Raw genomic sequence first — 12,441 nt, forward strand, 5'->3', positions numbered from 1 at the left:
AAAATATTCTCCCAGCAGATTGTTATTTAGCCCTTTCTAAGGCAAAATGAGCCATACATGTGTGAATTACGTGGGTCACAACAGAACAACAAAAACTCTTGCACAAATTAAAGTTATGATTAAATGGGATCAGAGAACTTCTGTAGAGACACAGAAAAAGCCCGGTGATCTGTGTGAGGTTGAATATTGAGGGCCCATTGAGGCCCTCACAGCGTCAAACACAAGGGACCAATCTTACGCTCTCAGCACAAACAAAATGGTCACAGGTCCTCCTCTGTTGCTCTCACTTACCAATTCTCTCACTTCACTGACTCCCCAACCCTTAGAATAATTATCTGGCCCAGGGCCCTTAGTTTCAAGGGCATAAACAGAATATCCCCCAATTGTGAATTAGAGCTCTTTGAGTTTTGTTGATGATCATGTCACCTTGCTTTATTTCCAGCATTACATGCCAACAAAATATGTATTTTCTTTATTAATGTGTACTGTATATATCAGTAGCAGCTCAAACATTGCCTTTCAATCACAGTATGGGCTGCACACTCACGAGAGCTGTTTGGCTGTGATATGCAGCTGATTGGGATAATAACGAGTAGTAAACAGGGATTTTGTATTTTCCCTGAAGAGAACGACAGACTGTCATGAGATGCTTGTCAGTGTGCCTCCAGTTGCCAACATTTAAACATTTAATTTTGCCAAAATTAAAAACTTGACTTAACAGATTTAAATTTCCACCTTTTCCAGACTTCAGTGCCAAAACGTGAGTGTAACACTTCACGGTGTATTGTGAAGTATACAAACTGATGCAAAACAGAAAAATAATACTGATAAATCTGTGTTGATGTTTGAAAATGTTTCACACACCTGTCAGCAATACCATCATACAGGAAATCCAGCAGCACAAACTACTGCATCTAACATGACCACACAGTTCAATCAACAAAAACGGACCATTATCACCTACAGACATTTGGAAATTCAGAGATAATCTTTGTAAAACAGGTTTGCACTTGTTTTAAGGGAAATAAAGTTGTTACAGTATGGCATAATTATATACAGAAATGTCATTTCCATCTCAAATTAGTAGAAGTTGCACAAAATAAAGATACTCAAGTACAAAAATTGTACATAAATACAGTACTTGAGTAAATGTGTTTAGGTTACTTTCCACTTCTGCAGAGGATAGATGTAGTTTTCAGGATGAAAGCTGCTCTTACAGCTGTGGTCTTACTGGCATCCATTTCGCCTCATTAGGACCCTGGGACTGAGAGTCGACAAAACACTGAGAAAAATCATTCTGCTGGGGGAGTGTGGCGGGGATAAATTGGCCTCTGGTTCAGTACGAGAGTCCCCGCTGTGCCAAGCGGAAGAGAAGGGCCTTGCTGGCAGTAGGGGCAGGCCCAGGCAAGGCAGGCTAGGAGGCCCCATGCTGAGTCCCCCCCATTGCCTCTGACAAACACGGCAGTGGATAATCTCTCCTTTAGGGACTCGGCTCAGCGCTGTGAGGCTGAGAGGGAAGGGAGCTGTTATACAGCACAGAGGAACTGCCTCTGCATGTGTGTAGCATGCAACACAAACGCACTTGTTTGCATTGTGTACTTGCACTGTGCACAGCTCAGGTACGTGTCCATTTCCTCCTGTGTACACTTTTTCTTCCTCTCTCCTCACTTTGATAGTTTCAATAAACAGAGCCTTACATAAAGTACGGTTGCTACAAAATGATCATGAATATCTCACACGGATCCCGTTGAGCCCTTGAACTTCTGTAATATCATGCAAAACTCATGCAGTCCAAAATAAATGCACGTGTCAGAGGGCAATAACAAGCTGTCCGTTATACAGGTAGATTGTGTTGACTTGGTAGGTGCTTCTGAAGAGATCAACAGCTCTTACAAAGACTGTAATTTGTAGATATTTTAGCCAAACCCTGACTCATCTCTCATACAAAAACTAATAACTGCAAAGATGGATTTAGATTATGTATCGCAGAATAAGAACAGTCCAAGGACTATATGAAATGCAATGACATGGGCTGGATCTGGTAAATGTAGCCAGGGGTTATACTGCATGAATTGGAGGCACAAAGACAATCAAGATGTATTCACTCACCACCATAGATTGCTCAATTTTACCAATGTTTCTTTGATTACTAAAGAAATGCCATCCATTTTTTTCCAGGTTAGATGACTAAAATCTGTCTATAAATGTTTCAAAACAACAGCAAACGTATTATCTCTAAATGCTATCGTCTAAACCTTTGCAGTGTAGTTGATCAGTAAAGACACTCAAAAGAAAGATTTTGTCCAAACACTTTACTTCCATATTCCATACAAAAAAAGAGAAACAAATCAATATCCTCAAATCTCAGTGGTCAGTGAGTAATATTCAAATATAAATGTCCATATCCAACGTTGTTATCAGCAGAAAGGGCTTGTCAGCCGCTATGACGTCTCCATCTTGTAGCCATGTTTTTCCAGCTCCGCTCTGCAGGGAGGAAAATGAAAAGAGAAAGATCAAGTCAGTAGAGATGATTACAGGTGGGTGGTTAAGGCATAAGTACCCTCTGCTATTGATTGTAAGAACCATTAAGAGATGGGAGTGAAAAAATATATAAATACTGCATTATGCCTGCAGCTATGGATTTGATGATTACATATATATTGCAACTGTGCCCTTAAACAATAATGATATCTTTAAGAAACAACTTAATGGCATGGCTATAATAATTGACCTAAATAAAACAGTAGCATATTACTATCTAAAGGGTACTCAAATAAAAACAGACCAGCCACTTATTTATCAACAGTTATTGATTATTCAATAAGTTTAACTATTAAAAAACACAACACGTCCTACAATTAGAACATGTGTTTAATGCACAACTCCGTGTATATTTTTATATCGGATACCATGTTCATGTTTATTTTTCTTTGTGTTTCAGATGGTTATATAAAATCTCACATACAAAAGAAGCATGAAGCAGCAAAAAACTGGAGGTGACCGTGTGGGCACAAAGACTGCAAAATAAGATTTATTTGCAACAATTAGCTTCTTAGACAGTATTTTTGTGTTGTGCAGTCCTTGACCTAAAAATTAAACTGTACATTATATAAAAAGCTCATTGGTTCCACTTTCCCCATCAGCCACCAACAGCGTGATCAGGCCTTTATACAGTGTTATTTTATATCTTTCCATGATGCTACTAAATATGTAGCTTTTTTATGTACATTATCTGCAGCATTAACTGCTTTAAATGATCCCTGAGTCCAGTGTACCACTATTTTCAACTTTCCTTTTTGACTTTTGTGCACGTACATGGCCCTGCAGACTCCTTTTTCCTTTATGGTAACTGGCGGGACGTTTATTCATGCTACAGAGGAACAACTTACTTAGGATGATGCGATTCATCAATGTAAGAACAAAAGGTACAAGCAAATCTACCATTTTAAAACATATAAATCCAACACAGATTTTCTTAGGAAAAATATAAGAAAACAGCACTATGTACACAGGAATTTCAATTCTTTGTTTCATTCGTGGTGTACCTGAATATCAAAATTAAATAACCTATTTATAAGATTTGAAATTCAAGTAATTAAGATTATTGCAGTAGTAATAACTCTGATTTAACCACCACTACCTTTGAAAAATGACTAATTGTAATAATTGTAGCTTTTAAGACATAATGATTGCTGTTATAAATATTAGTAATAGACTAATTGACTTCCAAAACATACATGCTTAACTGAATCATAAAAAAAAAAATAATGTAATGTAAAACTTGGAAAAAAAAAGTGATCTCCAGTCATCTCAACAGTGCAGTACAAACAGATGAAGTAAATGAGAGTTTCACTGTCACTATAGGATGTATTCATTTTGTCTGTAAAAGCTGGTGGTGTATGTCAGAACCGATCAGTTAGCTGTGTCTGTTTGGTCTAGTTGCTCGATATTTCTGTTATGGATTCATCTGGCCGGGTGGCTAGGCTAAGATGTTAGCTAAAGCTAGTTCTAACATTCACCTCTGTTCAACCCCTGGATCAACATGCCAGGTTCAAGTGACATCTGCCATTACTAAATGGGATCAGTGGAATATCACTAGTAAAGCTGCATATGCATCTGAACCAGGTGTATGCCAGTGACCACTGAACTTCATCTGATAGACTGGTCGCCCTGAATGGTACACCAATGTCAACTCACAACAACAACAAAAAGCTAATAACGAAGATCCCTAGTGTTAACTAATATAAATCAATCCAAATATGTAGAGGTTTGCAACGAGACATCGGCAATTTTGCCATTACTGATAAACTGACCTAAGCTGATTTGAGAAATCATCTTCTACGTTGTCATCATCCCAGTTGTCCTCCCAAACATGAGCGTCTTCATCTTCATCGAGCCCGGTCCAGTCTGGGATGTAAACCGTGGAAAACACACGAAAAAAAAAACTATATAAACACTCAGCAGGTAGAGTAATAAGAAATACAAACAAAGCACAACAGAGATTGTGAAAATCTTGTTTACCTGAACGCCTCGCATTAGCTTGGTTGCTAAAGTAAACGTGAGGCTAGGTAGCGAATGTTAGCAAAACAGCTAAAGCGCACATTTGACAAAACGACCAAAATATTACCTATTAAAATTATTTTACAAAATTAAATATTGGGTTCTCAAAGAGCCAACTTTCATGTTAGCTAAAACTGTGGATTGTGACGTGTCTAACGGGAATTATGCTAGCATTAGCTAGCCAGTGCAAAGGCTAATGTGGCTAACTTAAGTCAGCTTAGTCACTGTCGCAGGGCCCAGCGCCGAAAACCCGAAAAACATTTGCCAAGGTCGGTTAATTAGTCTTAATAATATATGGATTATTTACCCTCGGCTGGGAACTCTTCAAACTCATCGTCCTCCTCCAATAAGCCGAGGTCCACTGTCTGTTTCTTGTCTGACATGTTAGACGTCTTGCTGCTGTGTAGCTGTTTGCTAATGAATGGCTCGGAAACGCAGGACTTGTGGGACGTTGACGAGGTTCAAGCGGGGAGCGACTGCGCTACAACTGCGCAGGAGAGCGCAGCCATCACCGCTCCTTACAGTATGACAAGGTATGAAGTGTTTTTCCATATGAAGCACCTTTCACTACATGTGAACTATTCATTACAATAAGTTAAAATACATTAAATTTATATTTTTATGCACTCAATAATATACAGTAAACACTCATCACAAAGCACAGATGAGTATATTTAAACAGATACAGAATAAAACAAGCACATAGCCTAACTGAAAATAAGATTTTATTCCAGTCTTAAGTATAAATACATACTTAATATGTCCTGTGTTTATTGTAGGCCTACAAGGAGGCTACATGACACCATTGCATTTGTTCACACAGTTACGCATTGTGTTGCACACACATGGTTAGGGAGTTCTTTCAAAAGGAAAGAGGAAAATGTCTGATTTGCTTGATGTCATGTTGTAACTATCTTGTGGGTGAAAGCAAATGTCTTTCATTATTAAGTTGCTGATCAGTCTGGGTATATTCCACAAACAGACTTCAAACATTGGTTTCATCATACTATTACCAAAAGCAAGACACTTTACATTTAAAAATTAGTAGCGCAAACTGCCCTAAAAGACCTTATAATATTCAAAGATTTGTTTTGGGGGGTATTTTTTCCTTTATTTGTCAGATTTTAGGGAGGAGGTGAACTTGAATCCGTGAGAAAAGAAGTTGGAACTATAGAAAATACTGATAAATATTCTCTCCCTTTCTGAATTTCTCTCTGTATGTTTGCATCTCTCCCAGACACCCACACTTTCTCCCCCATACCACATTAAAAACCTCGAGCAGACCCCTTTTCCTCAAAACATATGCACTCAAGTCAGTCAAATTTCATCAAAGATTTTTTCATTTAAGAACAAATGCACAATGTAACCCATGTGGCCTGCTCAAATAATGAAGTGGCAGCCCCGGTTTAGGATGTATTTTAGATAAATGAGAGCACACATTTACCACAAAACCACTCGTACCACAATAAAAATTGCTCTGCAGCTGTCATATGTTGACAGATGTAGCAAACCTCAACTTAAGCTCTGAGTACTTATTCTATTTTCAAATTATTTTGTGATCATGCTAAGCCTCTACACATGACAATGCCACAACATTTAAAGGAAGGGGAAACAAGACATGGAGAGAGTGCAAGTATATCCCACAAAGAGCCCCAACTGATTTAGATGTAGAAATGCACGGCTACACATTTAAACTAAAAACTAAAGCAGACAAAAATTCATTAAAATAATAGCATCTACCATAATAATAAAGTACATATTTCCCATGCTTACATTGTGGTGAAATATATTATATATAATCTTTTTTTTTTTTTTTTAATATATTTAAAAAACATTTGAGATGTACATTTACAGGTTTCTTGAGGATCAAAAAACTGTATTCTGTTTACATTTTTACTTTAATCTGGTCACTATGGCTAAAACTATTTCGCCTCACCTTCGCTTGCAAAGGATCCTCATCTAAACCTTTGGCCCCAACTTTTTTATATGTGTTGCAGGCATCAAACACTAAACTTGCTTGTAATTAACAAATACAATTACGTTGTAATTCAGAAAATATTTTCTTTGTGTACCTTTGGCAGATAATTAAAGGCTCAGGTGAATTAATAAAGGAGCTGTAGAGATTTTTGACTAATTTGGTTGTAGACTAAAATGAAAGCAGGAGAGGCAATTTTCATGACGTCTATGGTTAGGGAGACCTTGATTTATGAATGATGGACTGTCTAGCTTTGAGCGGGTCTCCCTGAGGTACAGTAGCGGATTCTGGTGCCCGCGTCACTCAGTCTCAGGTGTAGGTGAAGCCCTGGGAAGTGGTCGTGATGTCCACCCAGCATACCTGAGACTGCAGTTACACCACGCCTGGCGCCTGAAGTCTTTCTGTTCAGGAAAAATAGGAGGAGATGGAGTGGTGGTGGGGAGGGGGACTTCATAGAAGGGAGATACTACACGACCACCACAGACAGACTTCACCTCAACTTGCTTCTGAGTAGCAGCATCACATTTCTGTTCTTTCACAAAACCCTCTGGGAAAGGACAGGCCGGCAGCTGCTATAAGTACAACGAAAGAGACAGAAAGGGGAGACAGAGGAAGACTCCAGCCGAAGCCTGCCTGGCCAGTCTGACAGTCTGCCCCCTCAACCCCCACCACTAATGCCTGGCTCTTTATCACAGGCCCGAGTCATGATATGGCCTTCAGGCAGTTCACAGTGAGAGTCAGATGGAAGGAAATGGGTGGAGATTTGAGACAGAAGAGAGAAGAGTGTGTGTGTGTGTGTGTGTGTGTGTGTGTGTGTGTGTGTGTGTGTGTGTATGTGTCACCTAATAATCATGATCCCCACCCAAAGATAACAGACAAGACCTCTTCTTCCACTTATCAGAATAAGTGACAGTGCATATGTAGACAGCTAGCTGTCTGCTGCTTTGTCTAGCCATATACCTCGTTGTACCGGTGGACATTTTATCTAGACCCACACCTCCCTGCAATTATATTTTGAATTATCGTTTCTCCCTGCCTTAATATGGGACCTTCCTGTGGTGCCACTCAAAGCTAAGTCCCTAGAACATTTAGTTGAATTTTATTTTTAATTATCTTGTTAAAGGTGTGAAGTATTATGGCAGAATGGTAAGAGGATATGTGAGTTTAAAGAAATGCCATAAGACACACAAGAACGCGATCATCATGGATTAAGGGGACTTAACCAGCCAATTAATGAGGCAAATCCAAGAAAAACATGTAAGCTTGCTCCTCGGAAATCTGCAGGGAGAGTGATTTGCTTCCAGGATATGTCTGTCAAGATCCTGTATTAAATTTAATCCTAGGCCGTCAGTAAGTCTACTCCATTGTGTGTTGTGTAGAAACTCAGCCTCTTTTTTCATAAAAAATACTTTGAGCTGCAGAGAACGGTCAATATCACTTATTTCTTAAAATTTAAAAACAAAATAGACCGAATGTTTTTATGTTTGTTTCTGCTGCACAGATCCAGTTTTCTGGAGGTCTCATTCAAGGAGATGTCTGTCATGATGAATTTAACTTTCATATTATTCCCCCTGTCCTTCTCGAAAAGTTCTGTCATCTTGGGCTTGAGGTACAGTTTGCCAAGAGGCTAATGGCCCTTTATGACAGTATAATCTGATGCCTGTCCCGGCTAGCCTTCAGGTAATCCTGTCCACCTCGGCGGCTTAGCCCTGCTTGGGCTTAAGTTGCATATTTTGTTTTTATCAGGACACTGCTGATAAATGCTATCAGCAAGGGAGAAATGAAATATGGGGGGTCTAGCTCTGTTTTGCCTGAGCCCCTAGTTGAAATCTAGAGTTGAGGAACAATGGCACTTCTGTTGGCGAATCTAAACTGGGGTGGAATAAACAGAACATCATTCACAATATTCCTAACATTTCTTTGCAGACACTTATTCATATTTTTACCAGTTTTGTAACAAATTCCACTCACAGGCTTTGCAAACCATTTTAGATTTTAAATTTCTTTGCATAAATGCATGATAATCTCACCACTCAAAACACTTGCAATCACAATTACAGTAGCTGTACTTTTAGACCCCCAAAATATCATTTAATAAAATCATAAAATTACATGCTAATTTATTTCCAGTAATGTGTGCTAATAGTGTACTATCTCTCTGTCCATGGTCCAATGCCATGGACCTATACTGTACATGAAAAGCACTCACACACTCTTACCATAGGTGATAACCCCCTCTGTGAAAAGCACTCTTATTGGAAGTACCCATTATCTCCAAAGTCTATCCTCATCCTGACACTGAGTCATTAGTTTAAGCTGTCCTCAGTTTAAAACCATAGTTAATTTCTTTGGCAATGGAGCATGGTGAATTGAAACATTTTCCACTGACTGCAGCAAATAATGACATATTAATTAAGAAAACACACCGATATACATTACACATGTGTGGGTATTTTGAAATTATAGTGGGAAACGACATTTAATAATTGCACTGATTAAACAAAAATATGATTTATAATCGTAAAATTCTTACCATACAGCCCAAGCTAGGCATGAAAGTAAAACGAGGCATGTTCTTTTTCCTTCAAGTGTATTGAACCTTTTCTGATTTAGGCCTGAAACGCATCTATTGTGCTGTGACATGTTCCAAGACCAGTGCCACAGATGGGTTTTGTGAGAGATGACACCTGTCACATGTCCACAGAGAAATGCTGGATACTGAGATTTTTCATCCTCTTTGTTTTAAAAAGTCTTTAGTTTGCCATACAACTATGTCCTATCCAGACCTGCATGTCTTCAATATTTTTGTCTGCTTTATATTTTAAGAGGATAATTATATATTGTTTGTTGCATCCAAATCTATCATCTATATGTCTCTCTTTTCTCAATTCTTTCTCCTTTCCCCCCCTCCACAGTCATTTTCTATTTCTCCATCTATCACACGTGGAAACAGACACACCTCCCTCTCTCTAGTTATAGTCATGGTATGTCAAAGTGTCCGAGTCCCACACAGTAGGGGGTTCAGTGAATGAGTGACAAGACCTGCTCTGCTCTTCTCTGACACCTGTCAGAGCCTCCTCTGTCATCTGTGTGCAGAGATGAAAATGAGCGGGAGTGACACAACATGCCAGAGGTGACGATGACGGGCTCACCTCTCTGCTTCTGCATCTAAATCAGTTGCACAGCTCACAGCTCATGTGCTGGGTGGCTAATATTAATTATCTACTCCGAGCTTTCAGATGAACCTTTTTTTTTGTAATGCAGTGATGTCACCCTAGTTGTGGGACTTCTGCACAATATGTGTCCACTTCCATGTGTTTTATTATGCCACACTGCAAATAACGTTGTAATAAATGCTGTCAGATGTCTCGATTTTGTAATACTACATTTTTTTTAGAATATTTTAGAAAATCTAAAAACTAATCTCAATGTGAAGAGGTGCAGTCAAAGGCTTCTGTCACCCATTGTGACTCACTCAATGCAGAATTATTCAAGGCTTGCCCTTCTAACCAATCAATGAATGGCAATTATTTCTGCTTGACTGGTAAGTGTTGTTGCTTGTTCTTTATTGTACATTTCCAGATGACTAATACTCGAAGGTCTGGGAAAAGTAAAACTACCTAAACTAAAATGTAGGTGTATTTAAGCCAAATAGCCAAACAGCTGAGACTGCTCTGATTAGCAAATGTGGCATATTTAAGCTACCTTTGCTTTTACATTGATGGTCTGTAATAACTAGAGCACACTGATCCAGCCGCAACTGTAATGTAATCCAGCTTTTTTCATAATCTCTAACTGACTAATTCTCCACAATTTGGTTGTACTGAATTCCATGTACCTAATCCCCAACATGTGGCCGGGGCTAGCAGCCCCGGAAAAGTCTGTGATTGGTCTGATTGATAAATGAAGCCCTCCTTATGCTTTTGGGCGTCCATTCGAAGGGGGCCTCTGTGGGTCTGGACTATGTCCAGGAAACCTGGGACAGCCACTTATTAAGTAGTTAGACCCTCAAGACGAGGCCGCAGACAGAGACCGCTGGTGGTCACCTGGGCTGGGATTTAGCATTGGCATCTTTCAGCCATCAGTCAGGTCTGGAGGTCTGACTTTGGTTTCATGTTATGAATGAGATGAAAACCTCCTTTCTGCTCCAAGATCAAGGCCCGTATGCTTGTTCAGCCTGATCATGTAAAAAGATGAGAAGATTAAATGGCACTTGACTATCAAAACTGCCAGACAATCATCAACTGTATTTTAAATTTGCTTGTAAACAATCCAACTTTGTCCACAAGATGTGACAATGTGAAGTCTAAAATTCATAATTAAGCTTTTCACTATTATTTTACCCCCTTGGTACCAATTTAGATTCCCTTCACAGGTGTCGTTTTGCATTGACAAAGTTAATGATAAAACAGACAGGGAGAAGTATGCAAGAATGGGCATTGAACTCCCCCCCTTTGTTACAGTGATTACCTTTTCTTAATTGTTTCTTCTCCTTCAATGAATTATTTTGACAAGACTGACAGAGTGTCTGTACATCTACACTTTCATATATTACTCTATGCTTAAATTAAGCATAGGGTAGGGCCACAATATGTGCCACATGCATTCGTTTTTTCGTAGTTAGATTCATAAGTCATAGGCATTGAAGTTTGTTGAATTGAAAGTGTTAAACTGCACCTGTGAGCTTTATTTTGCATTTTCAAATAGTCAAAACAGCCACTGATAACAATAAAAAGTCAAGGCAGGCATAAAACTAAAAATGTTTTCTTGGTAATATGACTATAGGCGAGGCTTCAGCAGCTCAGCCAGTAATGTGGCGCTGCAGTATCGGAGCAGAGCAGCCAGGGTAGAGCTCATATGAAACACTAGGAGGTGAAAGGGAAAGTGGTGATTTGTCATTAAGACTTTTCAGAGAAAGGCCAATGCCAAGGGTCCAATTTATGCTTGTTATAATTTCACCCCAATCACACCCCCATGCCCCTTAACACATTCTTCTTCCAGGTATCCAAAGAACGCCACGCAAGGTGCACTTGGAAATATGTGATTAAATGCATCAGTACTGTATAGTTTGCAATGCCAGATTGTTTTTGTAATGCTGCTGTACATTTTCTACATGCATTTTTAATCAATTGTTACAACCAGTCTCTATTTCATTTGATGAAGTCCAGTTCAGCATCCTATCAGCAGTATTTCCAATATTGTGGGTCATGCAATATGTTTGGCAGCTCCCTCACATTGTCTGTAATCTATTTTGGCTTTGAATGCAAGCTCTTTCTGGGCTCATTAATATTGAAAGAAGGTGAGGAAAGCCTTTTTCAGTGTCACTGCCAGGTACAGTTTCTCTTGGCCCTCGTAGCGTTTGTAAAACATGCTCTCATAAAACCAAAATCAAATGCTCCACTTCTTGAATGGGATGTTGGAAAATTATTTACAGGCAAATAAAGTTGCGTGCGACCATGTAAGAAGCCGCCCAGTTTTTGGTGTATGGTTCTATTTAGCAGAAATCATTTTCACTCTGAAATTTGGAAGTGTCGACTGTGATTTGCTGCAGACTGTTGTTAATCCCTTGCACACACTTGAAAGTTGATCATCTAAATTTAACGCAGCCCTGTGTATGTGTGTGTGTGTGTGTGTGCATACAGTTGCTTGTTTGTGTGTAGAAATGTGTGTTTAATGAGAGATACATGAAATTTAGACAGGACATTGGGCTCAATGCGTTGTTGCGTGCAAACAGAGACACACAGATGTGCATCATCACTGGTTAATTGTTGGTGACCTTAGCTGATTGAACTAGTAAAGGGCAGTTGTGCAGCTGGAACTGGCTGTCTGGATATCCAGGGCAGTGGGGTGCTAAGGAGAGAAATGGTAGCGTGACGACGAGGGACCACCGAGCAGCCATAGCATGA

General features: G+C 39.3%; 1 protein-coding gene across 1 annotated transcript; it reads right to left on the minus strand.

The window, feature by feature from the left end:
- Window positions 1–2,297: 2,297 nt before the first annotated feature.
- Window positions 2,298–5,025, minus strand: sem1 (SEM1 26S proteasome complex subunit). The gene is made up of 3 exons (XM_026347749.1): window positions 4,868–5,025; window positions 4,314–4,407; window positions 2,298–2,484 (listed from the first exon to the last, which is right to left on the minus strand). Exons 1-3 carry the CDS (start codon window positions 4,941–4,943, stop codon window positions 2,442–2,444), a joined length of 213 nt encoding a protein of 70 aa, XP_026203534.1. The 5' UTR covers window positions 4,944–5,025; the 3' UTR covers window positions 2,298–2,441.
- Window positions 5,026–12,441: the final 7,416 nt, after the last annotated feature.

This window comes from Anabas testudineus, chromosome 11 (assembly GCF_900324465.2).
Source record: "Anabas testudineus chromosome 11, fAnaTes1.2, whole genome shotgun sequence".
In the NCBI taxonomy this organism is placed as follows: domain Eukaryota; kingdom Metazoa; phylum Chordata; class Actinopteri; order Anabantiformes; family Anabantidae; genus Anabas; species Anabas testudineus.

Excerpts from the sequence above, each read along its gene's own strand:
- sem1 (XM_026347749.1), bottom strand. The coding sequence starts at position 4,943 with ATGTCAGACAAGAAACAGACAGTGGACCTCGGCTTATTGGAGGAGGAC. Across the intron at positions 4,408-4,867 it reads TGAAGAGTTCCCAGCCGAGG|ACTGGACCGGGCTCGATGAA; the intron begins GTAAATAATCCA and ends TTTACATCCCAG. Across the intron at positions 2,485-4,313 it reads GATTTCTCAAATCAGCTTAG|AGCGGAGCTGGAAAAACATG; the intron begins GTCAGTTTATCA and ends TCCTCCCTGCAG.